Source organism: Pseudonaja textilis, chromosome 7, assembly GCF_049901715.1.
Source record: "Pseudonaja textilis isolate UNSWEBS1 chromosome 7, rPseTex1.2, whole genome shotgun sequence".
NCBI classification, from domain to species: Eukaryota; Metazoa; Chordata; class Lepidosauria; order Squamata; family Elapidae; genus Pseudonaja; species Pseudonaja textilis.
The window spans coordinates 32,940,174-32,960,973 of record NC_141996.1 but is presented as its reverse complement, the minus strand read 5'-3'; the positions used below and the strand labels follow the sequence as shown (position 1 = coordinate 32,960,973).

Genomic DNA, 20,800 nt, shown 5'->3' with positions numbered 1-20,800 from the left:
TCATGCAACATATTAAATTTCCTTTGAGTGACAGCCCTATAATCAGGTAACACAGATTGCAAATTCAAGGTCTAATTTCTATACGCAATATAGAAACAAGAAAATTAATCTTATCAGATTTTCTTAATCATTCTTAGTACACTTTTCTACATTCTCAAACAAGCAGGATCATTCTCCAAATAATGCCTAGCACTCAGTTCCTAAATATATGAAGAAGAGATAATTACTGCATACTCTTTTGACCACCATTCAGAAGTTAGGGTCATTGGTGGGAGTGATTAAAATGCAGTATTGCAACTAACTCTGCCCACAGTCTGGTGTTTCATCCTGACTGGCTCCAGTTTGACTCAGTCTTCCATCTTTCCAAGGTCAGTAAAGTGAGGACTCAGATAGTTGGGGACAATATGCTGACATTTGTAAATTGTCATTCAGAGTCATAAAACACTATAGAATGGTATATAAGTCTAAGTGCTATATATTTTAAAGTAAATGAACATGTAAAGAATTGTCTCTTTTGTTTGACAAAAGTAGTGACAAGCAGAATCAAGCTAGGCATTTCCCCAATGTTTAACATGCCAAACCCCAAAGGTTTGCCATTACTGATTTAGTATATATTTCTTTCTTTTACTCATGGTTGGCACCAAGTATAGAAGGAGCCACATGCTTACTTTGTTTAAAGCAGGCATTGGGCTGATTTTTCTGAAATGCATCTACTCATCTGCATGGATATATTTGTTTTTCACTTTGTAGCATATTCTAACATTGATAGTTAATTTTAGTAGCATTTGTTTATAAATATGTGTGTTAAAGAGCAGGAAATCAGATTCAGCATTAATGCAAGTTCATTTTTTAGGAGCATTGATACGAATGTTTTGCAGGTTTCACACTATTGATTTACAGAGTAGTTGTTGCCTTCACACAATAGATTGTATAGAATTGTTGATGTCAGTTCTCATACCCTAAGTCAGTTCACTAGTTTTAAAAATAAATACACACTCAGGTCAAAATGAAACACTTGTTTATGATAAATGCCAACATGTTCATAGTTTTGACGGGCAACTTTTCCTTGCATCAGGATAATTTTAAAATAAGTATAATTACATATTAGTAAATGTTAAGGAAAGTGTCTTTTTTTCCTTTCCATATCCCTGCAACAGAAAACACCCAAAACATAACAGAACAGAATTTAGTCATATAGTATGGCTATATGACTAATTATAAAACTCTTTTGATCCTAAATATGGTCCCATTTTCAGGTGCAAGGATTTTAATGATTAACTTGGGTCCAAAGTTCTGTATATTCCTTTATCCAGCTGTATTTTTCTTTTTCAAGTTACTGGATGAGTGAATGTACATTGCACTTTCCCACCCACACATCTAAACAAAGAGCCAAATTATATGTTATTTTAAAGATGTAGCTAGCAGCCTTTTACTAAAATATAAGCACAGAACTGATCTGTATCAAAATCCAAATAATCTGCATGCATGTTCCCTAACTTGACTGGGATACTGGAAGACAGCAAAAGGTTAAAGACTTTGTACTCTCCATTCTACTACCCAAACTAAGTTTCTCCTTGATGCTAGGAAAGGGTGCCACACTAGCCACATTTAGCACAGTATGTCTTGCATAACAAGTCTGTCTCATTTATTTCCAAACAACCAATTATTTTTCAAGTTACTATTAAATCTATTACTGACCTTAATGTCTTTACTTGGTACAAAAATAAGTGTTGTTTTTTTAAAAAGACTGATAAATTTAGTAATTAAAAAACAACATTCAGTCACAGAGGTAACTAAAACTTTGGCAGCAGATGACCCAATTTGCTGCAGGAATTCTTAGAGTAACAATGCTCCAAGGTACTTTATTTAACGTTGTGTCCTAAAGCTAAGTTGGAATTTGATGATGATGATGGCTGGGAATTTTGAGTGCCAAATCCAGAGTATCCATCTGGGGGCTGCCAGGCTGGAAAGGGTGTTCTGACATGTTTCATTCCTGGAGAAGAGAGGCTCTCCATCTCCTGTTTGGATTACTGCAATAAACTCTACATGGGTCTACTGAAAAACTATCAGGAAACTTCAGCTGGCCCAAAGTGCAACCCTACACTGCAGCCTACACTGGCTGCCCAAAGAAGGGCAACACAAAGAGCAAACTTCTTTGACTTCTGGGTCTCATTGTAGAGGTTGGCCCTACACAGCATATGGCCAGGCTACTTATAGAACGGGCTTTGTTCCATTACATCAGTCCAACACACCTGACCAGGCAAGAGATATGTTGCAGACTCTATCAGTTAAATAATTTTGACTGACAGGGTCTAAGAGAACTTTCTTTGCGGTTGCCTCCACCATATGGAATATTCTTCCCTCAGATGAGACAGGCACCTGTTCTCTTAGCCTTACAAGAAGGGGTTAAAACATAGTTCTGCACCCTTGTGTTGGGAACCCAAAGGAGTGGGCAGTCATGGAATTGGTACCATGAAAGGCCTCCTTTGCTCTGATTAACCAACTTTTACTGGGTTAACTTTTCTTGCCTCCTTAAAAATTGTTTATAACTTTAAAAATTATAATTTTTAAAACATTTGAACTTCAGTTTGAATTTTACTATTTTAATTTTTTATACACTGTTGTATATTTCAATGATTTATTATATACCATCCAGGTCCCTTCTTGAGGGTGATGGATAGTTTAGAAATATGAAATAAAAATAAATAATCGTGCATATTTTCTGAGGTATCTGAAGTTAGAAAAAAAGTTTTTAGGAATGAATGGGTGCCATATGTAAGCAGCAGTATAACCATAAATTGTATACCAGGGTTTTGAAACTCTGTTCTGAAAAAACCTAGAATCCCGTAACTCCATGGGATTTGGTAGACCATAAAGGGGTAGGAAGTTCATTTGAATAAGGCCAGTGGTATCCATAGCTATTTTTCTAAGATACATTGGAAAAAGCAGGTCTTGTCACAGTTGACATTTTAAAAAGACTATGGTGTGTATATTTATAATAACAACTCATTACATTGCTTCTTGATCAAAGGTCTTACTATTTTTTTAAAAAAATAAAACTTTTATATAACTTTTTTTCTATGGTGTATAAGTTTGAAAATTTCTGTTAATCGGGGTTTATCAATGAGAATATTTCAGAAGAAGGTGTTTTTAATTAAAATGCTTTGAATTAAGAAAAAGAAAAAAATCTTTTAATTGCTGTCTTCAAGTCATAAATTGAACATATTTATTATACCCCGAATGTCTGTAGATATATGCTAATATATTTGAATTTGCTGTAAAAATGTTACATTTTATGAATTATAATCTCTAAAATATTTACCTCTAATATATCTATGTATCAAATGAGTTAGATTTATAGTTTTTCTGCATGACACAAAACTACAAAGATATAATACAACTAAACACTTGAGACATTAAGTTTTTCATTTTGCATCAAAAATTTTTTTTTAAAGTAAATACATACAAATAATCCAAGTATGGAAAAGGATCTATTGGAATTCTTTTCAGGCACACAGATTAAGAGACGACAAACAACAGAAAGGTATGGCAAATGTGATATATATCCAGCAGACTGATAATCCTATTAAGCAAAGAATACAGCCATTCATTATAGAATATTAGACGTCCCCACATAATTGCAGATACTTCCTCTTTCACAAACCCCTATACACCACTGATATTTTGTAAAAATACAACTGTTCACATTTTAAATAGGAAATGTACACATCTGTAAATAAAGTCTCAGAGTAAAAGATTTAAATGTTTTAGACTTCAGGGGTTACCTATAGTCAGTTTAAACAGACCATGTAGTACAATTCTTTAGCAAAACATTTTTGATAATGCTCGGTTTTAGTTTACAAAGAAAAGCAGATGCAAATTATAATATAAAAAATAGCTCCACATATGGAACATTTAAAGGGTTGATAAAATATTTATTTGGAAAATATGATCTGCAACCGATATTTGAAATGAATTGAAAGATCTGATCTTCCAAGATAGGTTAACTGGCAATAGGTACCTGATACTAAAACACAATTTAGATATTCATAGGGGAACAATTCCTTGGAATTATAGGATGAAAAGCTATTAATTTACGTTTGAGAAATACTTAACCACTATAGTTGACAGTCCATTGTGAACTATGGCAGTTTTATATTTTTATTCAAAAGATAAACAACCTGAATATTTTGTTGCAATTAATCATCTATATTACTAAATCAAAGCATTTCAGTTATTGCCTCAAGACCAGGAGCAGAAGAACTTAAGGAAAAAATGGCGTGATAAAACAATAGAAGATTTCAGCATTGGGAACTTATTGTACTTGTATGAACTATTTTTGGTTTTCAAAAACAGATAATTGAAAGTTAGAATTTAGTAACATAAAAAGGTATCTACTGTAATACATTTTGTACTACTATCACTTTTAAGGGAATGGGATAATGGTTCTCATGGAATGTATTTTATATATTGGAGACACAGCAAAGGACAACAGAAAACCTAACATAATTTCATGCCTATGAAATTCTGTATATTAATGGCCTGACCCAGTTTTCTATGAGAAGAAAACTATATAGTACAATGACAAATATTTTTGTATAAGAATGCATGTGTGCTTTTTGTGTGTTTACATTTTAGGTATATTATGTAAAAAGCAAAACTGTTCAGAACTTTCTATGAAAAACATTTAGTACAAATGTTTTGTGCAATATATTTGTATGTATATATGTTTACAATTTGGACTTAAAATGTATACCAAAATTTAATGATAATATAAAATTATAATACCTGCCATAAGGATATTACAATGATAGAATTATTGTGGGTCATAAAGATTTACATTGCTGAAAACTGCTGTATTTGTGTGTGGTCCCAAGTAGTCATCTATTAACTTAAAAAGACTTCATGAGGAATTGTGAAAATAAATGAAATCAACTGAAATAGTTTTAATAGAGGTAGCATCAGAATTAGTTGTAGAATACAGTGCAGCTGAGAGGCATAAATATACATTGGTACAAGGCAAACTCAATTATCATTATAGACTTTACTACAATTTTCCTTCAAAAACAAAAGCCACCCCCCCCAGTGAAATCATGTGATGTTAATGCCCTATTCTTATGCTTTGATTAACTCTCATCACATAACTGTTTCTTTCAGCATACATTTTATATAATCATTGAACATGAATCGATCTTGCAAAGCATTCAAGCTTTTTACTAAGGTTCAGAGCTTTTCCAGTCTCATTGATGACTAAAAAACATGTATCACTGAGAATCAAATGATAATTGCCTACAAGAACTCAATTTTTGAGTTTTGTAGTCATTATTCAGGGAACTATTAGGTTTTCTGGGTATAATCTGAAAAAGTAAGTTATTGCACAGTTCCTCACTCCAGACATCATGCTATATTTTTATCCTCATTCTGCCACTATCTCCAGATCTTCAGTAATAGTTACCGTGCACATGGAATATTCCAAGCCTATCAATGTGAATGTTCTGTGCACTTCTGGCCTCATCTTGAAACCAGATAATGTAGAAGGTTTGCAGATATTCCCATCCTTCCTTATGTACAAATTCAACAAATGCTGTTCCTTCCCCTATTGGGAAGTACTAAGCACTATATGGAGATAAAGTTGTAATGACTGTATATGTGTTTTAAAAGCTGACTGAACTGTTCCTCAGGGGTATATCTCTTTTTTATATATTAGACTTTACTCATCCCATTTATGTTATCCTTGTGATGTCCCACTATCCAACTCTTCTGAGTTTGCAAGTGAATATGTAGAGTCAACAAATGATAAGTGATTAGCAGCTACATTTATGCAATAGAGGTTATCTAGGAAAAAATAGTGAAATTCACAATATTTTAGTTTGCTTTGTATGACACAGATTGAATTGCAGGTGAGAAAAAAAAAGAACTGCTTTGCTTGTAACTTTTAGATATTGTATTAGTAAAAAGCACACTATATCTTTGTAAATAAATATATCCTATTTCTGGCATCACAGTACAATCCAGAGAAAAATACTGTCATTAAGTACAACAGCATGATATAAGCTCCACAAGATTTTACATTAGTTTTGGTCTTGAATCTGGAAAACACCCTAACAGGAGAATCAAAATCTAATGCACATATTAAATACTTTGCAGAACTCATTTCCCATCCCACCTTCTAATACAGTACTAACACAATTACATGAAAATGACATTACAGTATCCTCCCAGCTGAATCTATGCTTGCAATATCAGCTACTATGTGTATATCTCAGAAGTAGGTGAAATCAAAAATCACTAAATAAATAAACTACCATAAAGAAAACTGGGCAGTGCTAAATTTTATATTTAGAAAATATCTCATCTTCAGAAAGAGAACACAGAGGAGAGTAGAATATGTTGTTTATCTTATTTAAATTTTGTTTGTAAAAGAAAAAAAACACATATACAGGTTTAGACCTAGAGGATATTGTTAAATGCATAAATACTGATAACTTTGCTAAATTAGAATGGGTTTGATAAACTATAATACAACATTCTGGAATAAACAGTAGAGAACATAATATTTTGGTTTTTTGAAATAGTTAAGGTGCAACATTTCTTGCTCAAAATGAATTCATGGACATAAGTTTGATAGTGACATTGCTGATATATGAAAATACGTATCACAGAAATGAAATTTCTTTAAAAAAAACACACAAATCAATAAAAAATAAAACAGCAATTTAACAATACATTGTTGGTTTTGCATTTTTTTGTGCTAACAAATGCTCTTTCTTTCTGAAATCAGGGATCCCCATTCTAATAAATTCAGCAAGTCTCTAAAATTAAGACGTCATTCAACAACAAAAGAAAGGAATCATAGGGCACAATTTATCTGGCTATTCTTTTGCAGAACCCCCGCTGGAATGAATGGAAGCTGTGCAATACCTACATTCCAATGTGGATGCTGCAGAGAATCTTCCAAGTGGTGTTGTGCTCCTAACGAACTATAAAGCTTTGCAGGATTTCTGCTACTCTTGGTGCCTAATCGCTTAAAAATTAAGCATATCTACAGAAAAGTTTATTAGCATCAGAAAACACTCATGTTCAGTAAATTGACCCATATTCAGTCCCTTATCTTAGGGATAGTCAACAAAGTTTTGGAAAGAAAGGTAATCAAGGTATTAATTTACTTAGAAAAAGCTAATTTTCCACATTTTTATAAAGGTACCATTCATACAAAGAAATATTTTAGGAACCAAATAGAAATTTAAAATGAAATATAGATGATGTACTTTTGCAAAATGTAGTTATTCTAATGGATTCAATAGAATGTGTATGTTAGTACCCACTGTAAAGATGAAGAGTAAGATATTTGGATTTCAGCTACTAACATATTTGAGCCATAGCTAGTACATGGTCATATATTCCTTTAGCTACCACAATATATGCTCAACGGTATGGCATGATGGCAGCATTCTATTTTGTTAAAATAATTTAGAAAACATTAACAAAATTGAACTATTAAAATAGCTCCACATGTTACAGCAGCATGTGGAAGTTTCTTCTACCTGAATTTTCTAAAAGTTTTTGTTTTCTCATGCCTGTTGAAACTGTTTTTTATTCTCCTTTTTCTTTAATATTTGTAACTTTGAGTTTTCCTTCTTTTTACATAAGTGACAATTTTTGTTATCAATTATTACAAAGCATACGATCTGCTTGTTGTTCCTGGTTCAGACCCTGAAAAGACATGCACTGATTAGAATAATAAAAGGCTAAGCCAAGCAAATTTTAAGAGTCACTTTTTGTATGGCTGTTAAATCCAATTACAAAAAAAGGGGGGGAAAAAACCCCATATTCTCTAAATTTTGTCACATACAAATGAAGAAGGCCTGATAACACTGTGAAAACGCTCATAGAGAGACCTAATTAATATAAAAGGGTCTCACTGAACTAAACAATACCACAAAATTCCACCAGAGACAAGACTCATAGAAAATTATTGCTGGGGTCTGATCAATAGCATTTGGTTAAATCTTTGTGCTATGATGCAAATCAAAATAGGGAAATTTCTTGTGCTGTGGAAGAAGTACCCTGTATTAATGTGTAAATTTCCTGTCAAATTTGTATGAAAAATAAAATGTTGCTGCTAGGAATATTGTTGCCCTGATCCAGTCAGGGTCTGTATACATGTGGAAGGAGACTTCCATTTGTGCATCCCTAGACAGATGGAAAATTGTGTACACAGATGCCAAATTCTCCTACTTGATGTTACAGCAGAATTACTGTACTTGGGACCTTGGACAAAAATTAAAGTACTATCTATCAATTATTTCATATCATGCAGCCAATTTAGGGTGTCTTTTTTAAAAAGGAATCTGTATAGATGCTGCTGTATGTTGTGTTGAATGACAGCAAACTGGCATATATAAAGTAATTAAGAAATGCCATAAAATAATAATAATTATATAAACTCTGGAACCTACTCTGGCAAGAGATGTAGAGATGGAGAAAGGGGATGCAACACAGAATAAAGATAACACAAATTGAAAAATGGTCTGTTTGATGGCCTAAATTCTGTAACATTATTCTTCAGTCATCATCTACTTATACTATACTCAGCACTTTACCATCCCAAACTACCACTGGCACTTCATAAACTGATGAAGCCAATTCAGACTGTGCATAGTATTTATGACAATTCCAGTGTTCATAAAATGTAAAATATATTCATCAGTGTATATGTCAACTGAAAAGATTTTTCCCCAAAGGAGTTGAAGTAGTACTAAGGTCACTTCTGAACAATATATTAATAGTATTTCCCCATTTCACTGCTTTAAACTTTGTCATTCTGAATTTCTGTCCAAAAATAAATGAAATTTTCAAGGCTTGAAATTCAAACCAGTAATCTGTAATCACTGCTCTTATCTGTATGCCAGACCTTTGCTTTAAATGTAAATCTTCATTATTCTATGCTTAATTTAAAAAAAGCACATTAAAGCCTGTCAATATTTTTTTGCCAAAAATTCTATCACCCTGGAGGCAAATTCAGAAAAGTGCAGAACTTCTTGGCCGCATGGCCGCACATAGACCTCAAACAACAGTACACCTCCCATGCGTTCTTGGAGTCTACAAACAGGTTAAATTCACTTTTAAATATAAATGTAGGCATAACCTATTATATAAACCACCCGAGAACTTAAAATGTTCATGTAAAAAGGACTAAGATTATCTAGTAACTAGTGCAGTGTATCAGTTCTTTTTCTTTTCTTTCTTTCTTTTCTTTCTTTCTTTTCTCTTTTCTTTCGCTGTACTTTTGTTTAAAGTAGCTAGACTTCATAAGAACTACTTTTGACAGAACAGGTGCTGTGTGAGCTACAGTAAAGTTTGCCTTCTTCATGTAACTGAATTTACCACTTTAAAAACCTTCACTAGAAAGCAAAGCTCCAGGATATTTCATTTCTGTTCCATAAGAGAAAAATAATATCACTCTCATAGTACATTTTAGGCTCAAGCTAAAGGGACCTGGATCAAGCTACAAGTGAAATCTGTGCCACACTGAACATGAACCACTCATTTTCAGTCTATGAGTTCCTCCATCACATGGACTGACTACCATCCATTGGTAAAGACAAGGCTAGAATATTAGGTAAAGCACAATGTTTTACAAAAGGGTAGAGCTTCACTGGTCAGCACAGGAAATAAGCACTGGAGCCTGAGACATTTCTTTTGGCTGTCCATCACAGGGAAGAGGGGCTGTTCTCTGATTCCTACAAAGGAAGAATAGATGTAATGTTAACTTAGAAAACATACCATTTTTTAAAACCCTGAACATAAAATATAGCAAAAGCTTGTTTTACTGGAGTTTGATACAATGAATTTTTATATGCAGCAGACTAAATTTTGACAGTGATTTATGCCATTTTTTGTGATGATGAAAAATATTTGCATATTATGTAAATTGTAAATTACACAAATGATGTAATTTGTGCCATTTCTGTAATTAGATCATCACACAAATGATTAAATATATACAATGCCCTACTCTTAGATTCAACAATTTTTCTTCCAATTAATATGTTATAGTAAGATGTCACTGTATAATCAATTATATTCAAAGTGCCAATTAAATCATCTAGTAAGAGTAAAGTAAACCTGTTAAAATGTTACAACTTTTGAGTTATAGATGCTTTGTTGAAGAAAAGAAGACAATCTCTTAGTAAAAAATAATAACTACAATGTTCAGATGAAATACTGTTAACATACTGGGAAGTAAGAAAGAGGGCTTCTACCACTGGAGATCTGCCTTCACATTTATATTACATCCACACTAGCTCCTACTAATCATATTAATAAACCCACTCCTCAGTTTAGTGATAATAATGCATCAAGGAAGTGATTACACTAGTAGAAGGGAAAGAACAGAAAAGGCACTTCAATAGTGAATGTATTAGACAATACATCTGAGATTTTTCTTACAATGTACAGCTTACATAGAATACAGACAACTAGAAGCAGTATTTGGAAAACAGCTCCTTAGCTTTTATTTCCTCTTTCAAACGGTTTCCCTAAAAGTTCAGTAACAACAGAACTCTCAGAGTGCTGCTTTTTTTAAATCAGGAAGCTGAACTGCTTGGGCAAGTTATCAGGAACAGTTTTTGCTATATGAAAATCAAGGCCAATTTACTCCACTGTAGTTAGAAATTTCCTGTTCTTAATTCTTACATAATTGCCTTTATAAAAACAACAAGTTTTTTTTTAATTTTTCAAAGGTTGAATATATAAAGTGTTTTATTTTCTAAAAGCTGAAGCTCTCCTACAGATCGTAGAATCCCTTGAACAATTGCTGAATTCTTTTCCTGGGCGTTTCCAATCTTGAGAAAAGGAAAGAGGTATGCTGGCTGCTAAATATTGTACAGAATCCTACTACAATCTTCCCTCCACTATTCATAAATGTATTCCAATCACACAAGGAGGGTGTTAGATTACTTTCCTTGCATGCTTATTTAAATCTTTTTTTCCAATATAGTTATACAGAATACTTTTCACAATACTCTTTCTGTTTTCCTTCTCCTTTTGTTGGAAAGCTGCTACTGCAATTTGAAAATGTCTGATATGTGCATATAATATTGTAAAGAATAATACAGGAATAATGTCATAATGGTAGCCAGGAGAGTAAGCTTTATTACAATTAAGTTTCCTTAGCAATAGTTTCAATGAAACCTAACCATTGTGGGGTGGCCTGGTTCAAATTTCTAACATAGTGTCTCACCCATATATCACAAGGCCCATGCATATGAAACTCTTGAGCCTTAGGGGTTTTTAATAATAATTTTCCAGAGAACCAAAAATATCTGTCCAACTAAAAACCGTAACTTATTTGTGTCACTCACGCTCATGTATTCTAGAGAAAGATAAACTGAGAAATCACTGTGCACAATTTTGTTTATTGTTCTAACAATACTCAACACTTCTATTTCTTTCCTCATATTTCACATGAACTGGTCCTACATAGGCAATTAAGTTTTTGTGAAGTATTTTCAGGGAAATCCTCATCTTCTACATTAAATTCCAAGTATTAGGATACTAAAATGTAACACAGAAACTCTATGTCATCTCTACTGAATAAATGCTCTAAAACATAAATTCAGAACTTGCTTTCTACATTAAAGTATCTTGTGTTCTTGTGTATTGGAACCTGTTTCCTGACAGAGTCTTAATTTCTGTCTGGCCTTGGGTGCTAACATGCTCTGGGAGTCCCTGGTGTTTAGTTCATTCCAGAAGATGTCTGCCATTGTTCTAATCAGACATGTAATGTCTCCAGGACAAAACTTTCAGAAATTGGCAAATACATATGCTTGGCAGATAAAATCTTTTGGAAGAATATTTTGTATTCTCAATTTGCTTACTGTGGTAAACAGAGAAAGATTTGCATTTCTTTTGGAATAGATTTGGGAATTTATATATACACATCCATATATAGTTGTAAGAAAGTAGAAAGAGTATGCTAATCCTATACTTTGGGAAGGCACCAAATCTTTGTAAAAGCTGGCATACTTTTAAGAAGCCATTTTCATAACTTTGATCTTATTTTTTCATCTTTTGATTCCCCCTTTAAAATGGGAATTGAATTTAAGCCAAATTCTAAATTTAAAACAGAAAATCTTGAATATATACACATTGGGTTTCAGGAACCCCATTAACACAATTCTTAACACAAATATAGTGGTCAAATACTTTACAGTCATTCTTATTTCCATTGGCATGGGAAATAAGGTTTGCATTTTGAATATCATTATAATCATTTCCCAAACATTTGTTCAAAATTCCATTCTGGTGAAAATTAAAATGCAATGAAATAATGCTCCAATGTTTAATGCAAAAAGGAGGTTAAAAACTAGCAAAAATAAGAATAAAACAAAAGTGCTGAATGATTTTGTTGACACAAAGGTGTTGCTTTGGCTGACCTATTAGCACAGCCAGTAGAACACTTTTTTATCACCTCTGTCACTCCTTCTCAGTATATGAGAAAACACTAACTGAAATTAAATTGATGCTCTAAGTTCAATAATTGTATTACTGACACACAAATCACATTTCAAAATGCTATCTTTGTGATTAAAGGATACACAATATTGTACTGTTTTTTTAAAAAAAACCCTTTTGTGGTAAACAAAAAAAGGTACAAAATCAGTTTCTGAAAATGTACATTTATGTATGCAAACATATGTATCACCATAACATTTAAATAGGCATAGACATAAACTTTCATTTCAATATTTTGGTGCTGAAAACAGGTAAAATTTTGCAAATTCTACATTTTTTTTTTGAAAAAGGGTGGGTGTGAGTTTAAACTAATATGACTTAACAATGCACACCCACATCATTCTATTATATCAATGTTCATAGAAAATAATATATGCAATCAAACTATTGGACAAGGCAATTAGTGCAAGAAAATGTCACCTTCCCACTGCACTCTACATTCCAGGTCGTTCCTAGGTGCACAGACTGGCTTTTAAGAATTGCAAGTGCTGTAGCACGGTAAAGAGAGAGATATTTTCCCCTTATGGGAACAAGATGGTAAAAAAATTAATGATATCATAGTTACCAAATGATGTCTGTATATATGGAATGTCTAGCTAAAATGCTTCATGAGAGTCAAGTAAATATATCTTGGTCTGAGTGCCTAATTTTAGGCACAACTACAGATATAAAAAGGTTAAAGTTTCTTTTAACTAGTACTTACCTGTGCACATTTTCCATTGCCGCTACCTCTGCTAAGGCAGCTAGACTGAAGAATGCAGATACAGATGGCATGTCTGATGTCATACTATGATTTTCTGCCAGATCATTGTTTAGCAAGGATTCCTTACTGCATTCCATCCCTGTATTTAATGTTCTCTGTAGAGTATTCTGCAGTTGCCCTTTTGGTTTCTCTTCTAAAAAGAAGCAAAATAGCAAATGTTGTTTTAACAGAATCCAATCTTCTTTACACTGAGATGAAAAAAATAAAGCCTTATTCGGGGGGTTTTCTTCTTTATAATCAAACCAATATGGAGACATACAACATAAAAACAAATCCAGCCAATCAATTCGCCATTCACTGTCCATTGAAGAAAATATAGGAGAACTTCTGTTCTTCTAATGCTTACCTTGAGATTGTGCTACTTTCTATAGTCTTTAGTATATTACAAAATGTTTTAAATTGTGTGCATTGTACCACATTTTAAACAAGTCTTAATGTGGTACTTTATTCTTTTGCTAAGCCATTTCAGCATTATTATAAGAAAAGTGAAACATATACTTTTGAAATATAAATTTAAGTGGACTAGCACTGGCCACATTAGTTCAGATGACTATTAGATATACCATAAACCAAAATGAAGTATGAAGCAACAAAAATACTGAAAAGAACAATGCATCCAATAAAAGACAGAATCATAAATACAGCATTAGAATCAAGGGAAGTACAAAAATATTAATCTTGTACAAGATAATGGATAAGTATAGATACAATGGTGGAAAATACTGAGGAACTCTATGGCCAATTGTAACGGGTGCATCATCCATGTCAAATTGAAAGTATTAAAGCAAGTAGTTAATATAATACGTGTATAAAATAATGCAAGGAACTAATTTAGTATGCCTATCTTATGAAAAATAGAACCCTCGCAGAACTAAAGAGACACTGCAAACTTAAGTAGAAAAACATTCCAGAAGGAAATGATGCAACTAGCTACTAGAAAAAAATGTTCAAGATATCCCAAAGAAAGTGGTAAAAGTTTGTGAGTCTTCGCTTTCACCCTGCCTGGGCATCAACAACTGCACTAAACATTTCCAATAACTGTTTTCTCACTCTTGCACATTGGCTTGGAAGAATTTTAGTCCATTCCTCTTTATAAAACAGCTTCAATTCAGGGATGTTGTTGTTAGTAGGCTTCCTTGCTTGAACAGCTTACTTCAGACCCTTCTACAAGTTTTCTATAGGATTATGATCAGGATTTTGACCATTCCAAAATATTAACTTTCCTCTGTTCTAACCATTCCTTCGTTATACAATTTGTATATTTCAGGACATTTTCTTGTAATACAACTTGTCTTTTGGAAGGATATTAGCTCCATAGAAATCAACAATAAGAGTCCTAAAGTAATTAAGACAGGAAGTAGGCAAACATAGTGCCTCTTTAAAAGATGCTGAGTCCCCCAGACCTCTCAAATCCGCTGGAAAATGCTGTTTTGCAACCTCTTCAGAAGGGGTCAACATTGGTGATCCTTGTTTTCTTAGTCCAGAGAAGAGTTCTGAGGAGCTAATCCCTTCACGGGGTCCTATTTGACCACATTCATTAGTTCCACAAAAAGCAAAGTCATGCTTAGTCTGCCATCCTACCCTAAAAGTCAAAGCTTAATATGAATATATAAATGAAAAGTAAAAAATAATCCAACGTAATATGAAGGCAAAGTATGTTTATTTAATGTAGAAGTGACAATGAAGAAATCAAGTTAGTAGACAAGTTTTATTTCTGCGATTCAGTGATAGATAAGTATGGGCAGAGTGCTAGGAAATAAAGTATTGATGTTTGAAATGAGCTAAATTTATTTTAAAAAAGGAATTTGGGCCATGAAGGCAGTGTGAATCGCTCTATCAATTTTCTTTCAACTGCTTCAGGTCAGTGCTGAGGAAGAGAAAGCTGCTCTCATCTTTCTTTGCTAGTGCTGGCTGAAATACTTCTGAAGCTGGGTGGATTTAGCATTGTTTCCAATGGAGATACTCGGTCTGGGAGAAGTTTTGGTCAGGGATGCTTGCCAACAAGGCCGATGGAGGACAGTATCCTATACAGGTAAACTGTGGTTGTAAATTCTTAATGTGGTTGTGAGGAAGTCAGGAATGCTTCCCTTCTGGCATTGCCAGAACATTTGACAAGTGTGAAAACATAACAGTTGCCTCTCTTCCTTACTACTCACCAAGGCAAGCCCCTTCCAATATCACTCTGGGATAACTGGCAGCACTTACTAAATGTTGTGCATGCAACACAAGTATATGATGGGTTAGAAAAGAATGATTATGCCTGGTAAGATTGAGGTAAATATAAGAGGAAAACAATAGATATGTTGGATGAAGGAGATCAAAGAGATTACCAAAATGTCCTTGGATTGATTTTATTACTGAAGGAAGGGAACCATAGCGGGCATTTGTTCATATAGTTGCTACAAGATGAACCCACTCTATGCTAAGTAGTTATACTATCTAGTCACAAGACATAAAATATTACATGATTCATTATGTATAGTTTTCTTGATGTACATTGATCGAGTTTTATAGTTTTCTTGATGTACATTGATCGAGTAATTAGGTATAAATTCAATGAACTTAGATTAATTCAGGATAGGTTCATTTCTTTTTAGACTTTTAAAATACTGACACAATCCCAAAAATTATAATTCAAGAAATCTTTGTACCAGAAATCTGGACATTTTGATAAAAAAAATTGGGGCAAATTAGGAATGGTCATGGGCATTGTTTTCAAGTTCTTTCTTAAGTATATGTGATTTTTTTAAATTCTTTACACAACACTTCATTCTGAAACTGTGTAACACTAATAACACAATATATATTCACTTGTACCAGGCTTTTTAAACAACTAATAGCTTGCAAATCTACATTTTTGCGTTTTCTTTTGTGTTTCTATGATTCCTGGAACTCACAGAGAAATTTGAGTAATGAATGAATTTGTAGTAGTAGCCAAAGAAAATCAGTCATATACTAGTACTTACCCAGACCTTGCCCTGCTGGTGAAACTCGACCATCTGCTGTCCGGACAAGATGTGTGATCTTGGTTTTCCTTGCTTTTCTCTTCTGACTTCCAACCAAAGGTTCTTGTATTACCACAGACTCTGGAATATTTAGAAGAACGTTAGAGCTGTTATTTTTCCCTAACACCTCATTGGTGCTAGAATTAGGTTGCAATGGAGAAGCTACTTGACTGTTAGGAAAATATTCTATACAGATCTTGTAAAAAATTCTAAATAAATGGAAGAAGCTAAGGAAAAATCTATCTACTGTAGTTTCAATAAGACTTAAAAGAGTCACTACAGTATTTAGTTATTTCATTCAAAGTTTTTATCTGCACACTGGAACTGGACAGCAATGAACACATTATTAGCAATGCTATTATTCTATAACACTTTTGATATATTTTTAAAATTATAGGTACTCCTCTATTTATGACCGTTTGTTTAATGACATTCAAAGTTTTGATGACACTAAAAAAGTGACTTATAACTGGTCCTCCCACTGGTAATGTGTGAGAAGGCATCTGACAGGGAAATTCAATGGAGAAAGTCAGATTCACTTACCATGTGATTAGTGTAATAACTGCGGTGATTTGCTTAGCAACAAAAAGTCATAAAATCGGGCATGACTCAGTGAACAATCATAGTGCTTAGCAATGGAAATTCTGATTCCAAGAGTGGTTGTAAGACAAAGACTCATAGGAACAATATTTCAAATGTTGATTCACTGTTTCATCCCATAAAAAGCAAATAAAGTAACTTAACCTTAACTAAATTGGATTGTTTTCACACAAGCCACTGTATTAGAATTCTTCAAGTTGAATTATTTACTAATTTGTTTTATTTTCAGTATTTTTCTTATGGGTATCTCTACTTAAGTAACATTAAATAACTGGTTTCCTCCCTGAGAAGAATGCTTTCAATTATACTTGTAGAGAAAAAAGCTCATTTATGAGTAATAATAGAAGTAATTTAGCTGCAGTGACATCGCTTGGCAACAGTAAAGTATTGTAACATATTAAATATCATATGAAGCAATGTATTTAATACTGAAGCAACATTAAAAATAGCTTAGTTAACCAATTTGTTTACAATCTGTATGAGAAAAGGAGTGAACAAATATAACTTCTAACTGATTGGTAGGAAAGCTTTGACTCAGCAGCATTACTGATCTCTGGGGTGGATGAATCTCTAGTTCTACAGGTATCATGTGCAATCTTGATTAACTTTTGCTAGATTATATTTCACAGGGCTAACACTGTATAGTGTTATTTCATGAATCCTCATATGTCCTAATTGGCTAATGCTTCACACACACAAATAAAAACACAAAAGAGAGATGAAGATTCAAGGACTCCTAATAGGCTTTTTTAAGGTCCCAACTTTAGGATTTAAAGAGCAGAAACTTTTTTCCCCTGATGTTAAATTATGTCCCATTCTTGGAGGCTGCAGTTTTCTTGGCATGTTTTTTTTTCCATTGGCCATTGCCTTTTTCCTAGGGTTGAGAGAAAGTGACTGGCCCAAGGTTACCCCATTGCTTCATGCCCAAGACAGGACTAGAACTTAAGAGTCTCCTGGTTTCTAGCCTGATACTTTAACCACTCCACCAAACTGTTTTTCTGAAAAGTATCAGTAATGAATTATAAAACATAAATATATTACACAAAACAGCCCTGGATTCTAGATTTGTCTTTTCTAGCCCTCTGAAATGTCAGTGGAAAAATAGGAAAAGAATGCAAAAATTCTGACATTCCTTCATTTATCTTCATGCATAAATAAAGAATAGCACTTCTGATCTAAAAATGTGGCTTCAAGTGTGTTTGCATTGCTGTAAGTGCTTACCTTTGTTAGATTTTGTTTGGTCTACAGCATAACTGCCAACTTTCTTCTTTTTTCTTGGTAGAGAGGCATTTTTACGATCAAATGTAATGGGACTGTATTGAGGAAGGCTGTTGAACTTTTTCTCAAATTCTTCTTCAAGTTTTGCTAAGCTAAAGATGTGAAAACAGAAAACCAAACAGATTAAACTAATGTAGTTTTTAAGATACTATTAAGATATTGAATAAAATAGGGGAAATGGTCTAGCCTCAGGACCCAAGTGCTGGAATCTTCTAGAACCTGAATTCTCTTTCCTACAGTCTGGCCCTATCCACTCATGAAAAAGCAGAACCATTAAAGAAGAGCAATTCCCAGCTCTCATCGAAGCATACAATTTTAATAGTATAAAAGGTGACCAAAAGATCTAGCAGGGTCAGTATGGCTGTATTCTCTTAGCCATGTATAGGTAATCAATGAGGTGACGTATTCATCAAACAATATTATGATTTGCTCCTGTACAGGGCAGTTTTGCATGTATAGGCTGCACACAAATGATTTTTCATGTCTTGCACTTTTAAAGTACCATATAAACTTGCAGATAAACCCATTTGCAGATAACTTGATCCTTGAATTTTTAATCAAAATGCCATGGAAAAGGTACCTTGGATTAGCCTCAATTTTTTAAATTTTAATTTGTGATAAATCAAATAATTATTATAATCATTTCATGTATTTTAGTTAAAAAATAAAGGATCAGCTTATCTGTGAGTCAATACGGGTATTTTTAAAAAGTATTATTTGCAGATAAGCCCATTGGGATAAGTGAAACAGTTTTGGGGATATAACATTCTTGACTTATCCATGAGTATATAGGGTATACATGTACATAACTGAAAACAGTTCACTATAGTTTGACTTGACTTCAAATCTAAATTTTGTACATCATTTTTGCAAATCTAAAATTTGCAAATCAAAGAAATCATGATCCAGATAGTATAGGCTGATTTTCCTAAAGGTCTTTCACATGTAACTTTGACAATATAAGTACATTTCTCAGTAACTGTTGTGCTTATTGTGTAATATTCAAAATTCAACATGTAATCTAAGCTAAAGAACCAATTGGTGGATGTATGTATGCATTCATGCATGCGTTTATGTGTGTTTATACCCTTGTTTGTTACTATTCGTATATCCCCTTTTGAAGTTGAAAAAGAAACTGACAAAAGTGACAAAAAGTGAACAAGATATCTGTTTAACAAAATATTTCATTTATAATGATTACCAAACTATTTGGAAAGTAACTTGTACCCTTACATACTTATTATATCACTTACCCCAAAACAACGTCTTCCTTTGGCTTACTTCTTTTTAACTTTTTGTTCCCACTTGCCCCACTTAAGGAAAATGCCCAAGTCTCTTCATTCCAGCATCCTTCCTGATCAGAGTTGCCACCTTTTCCTGAGCTTCGTTTTCCTAAGAAAGTGAGTAGGAAAAAGAAAAATTGCATGGAAATTACTGGGAAACTTTGTAACAGAGACACACTAGAAACATAAATTACTGCTTTTTTGCTAAGTAGGATGACTGATTCATCTCACTAGGTATTCATCAGAGACTATCCTAGGACTCACAAAAGCATTACATCATCATTTAATATGGCAATTTCTGAGCAAGTCCCCATTAATTGATATAAGTAGTATAATTTAATGTTAATTAGTAAGTATGAACCTAGAATTAAGAAATGAAAGAGGAAAATAATCTGCTTAAATAACAAATACATCCATAGCAATCATTGTTTAATAATTCATATTGTTAGCATTTTACAGCCTTCATATAAAGTTTTACTAAGCAACCAGACAGCTACTATCCTTAAGGCTAAAAATGGAAATGTATGTTTAAATCCACCCCCCCCCCCCGCACATATTCCTAAGAGCTCCAAAGAGACTCACATAAACAAATATACAAAGGGAAAATGAGTATTAACTTAGACACTCTCCTCTCTATGTATTGAAAATGATAAACTAGTACTGTTTATAATTGGATGTAAAAATCTTTTCATGCCATAGCATTTATTCAGATCCCAGTTTGCTTGAAGCTGAGGGCTGATTAATCTCTGGGTGAAAAACTACCTTGGAATCCTATGAATCCACAGGAAAAAAGTGAGCTACAACTATAAGCAATGAAGAAATAAATGCATTCTTAGAAGATTTTTGCATATGATCTATATATCTTGCACAATGGTTGTAGGTGCTGGTTTTTCTTTTTTATTAGTACAATGTTCAGCCTCAATGAGCAATCATTTATCTAACGGCAAATGTATAAGAGCAAATGTTTTGAGGGGTACAGCCATGGTATGAAAGATTTTTTTCTAATTAAGATCTAAAAATGTGGAAGGAAGATTTGGGATATGAATTAAGAACAGCCCTTCGAAGTACCAATTATTCATTATGGTATGAAGGTTAGCTACATTCTAACAAAATTTCAAAATATGTGGGGAAGATTAGGATAGACTCCCCAATATTATCAATGACATAAAATGGCTTTAGAGGTTGCTGTAAAACCTATGATGTACAACAATGCACCTAAAATACCAATTCTTGAAGTTAGGCTTTAAGTATCACCAAGGTGATTGAATATTTTGGAAAATATGGCTTATCATTTGTTCGATAGATCTTAGTTTGAACTTGCTAGCCTCTTCTTTTTGTCCCATCTGGAAAAA

General features: G+C 33.2%; 1 protein-coding gene across 27 annotated transcripts in view; it reads right to left on the bottom strand.

The window, feature by feature from the left end:
- Window positions 1-4,926: 4,926 nt before the first annotated feature.
- BBX (BBX high mobility group box domain containing) overlaps window positions 4,927-20,800 on the bottom strand; it is a 126,932-nt gene continuing 111,058 nt past the window's right edge. For all 27 annotated transcript variants that reach the window (XM_026700799.2, XM_087937401.1, XM_087937398.1 and 24 more), the window contains 5 exons: window positions 19,419-19,557; window positions 18,109-18,257; window positions 16,249-16,368; window positions 13,223-13,415; window positions 4,927-9,743 (listed from right to left, as the gene is read on the bottom strand). In XM_026700799.2, the coding sequence (XP_026556584.1) occupies window positions 9,656-9,743; window positions 13,223-13,415; window positions 16,249-16,368; window positions 18,109-18,257; window positions 19,419-19,557 (689 nt within the window). In that variant the 3' untranslated portion in view covers window positions 4,927-9,655. The remainder of the gene's footprint in view (window positions 9,744-13,222; window positions 13,416-16,248; window positions 16,369-18,108; window positions 18,258-19,418; window positions 19,558-20,800) is intronic.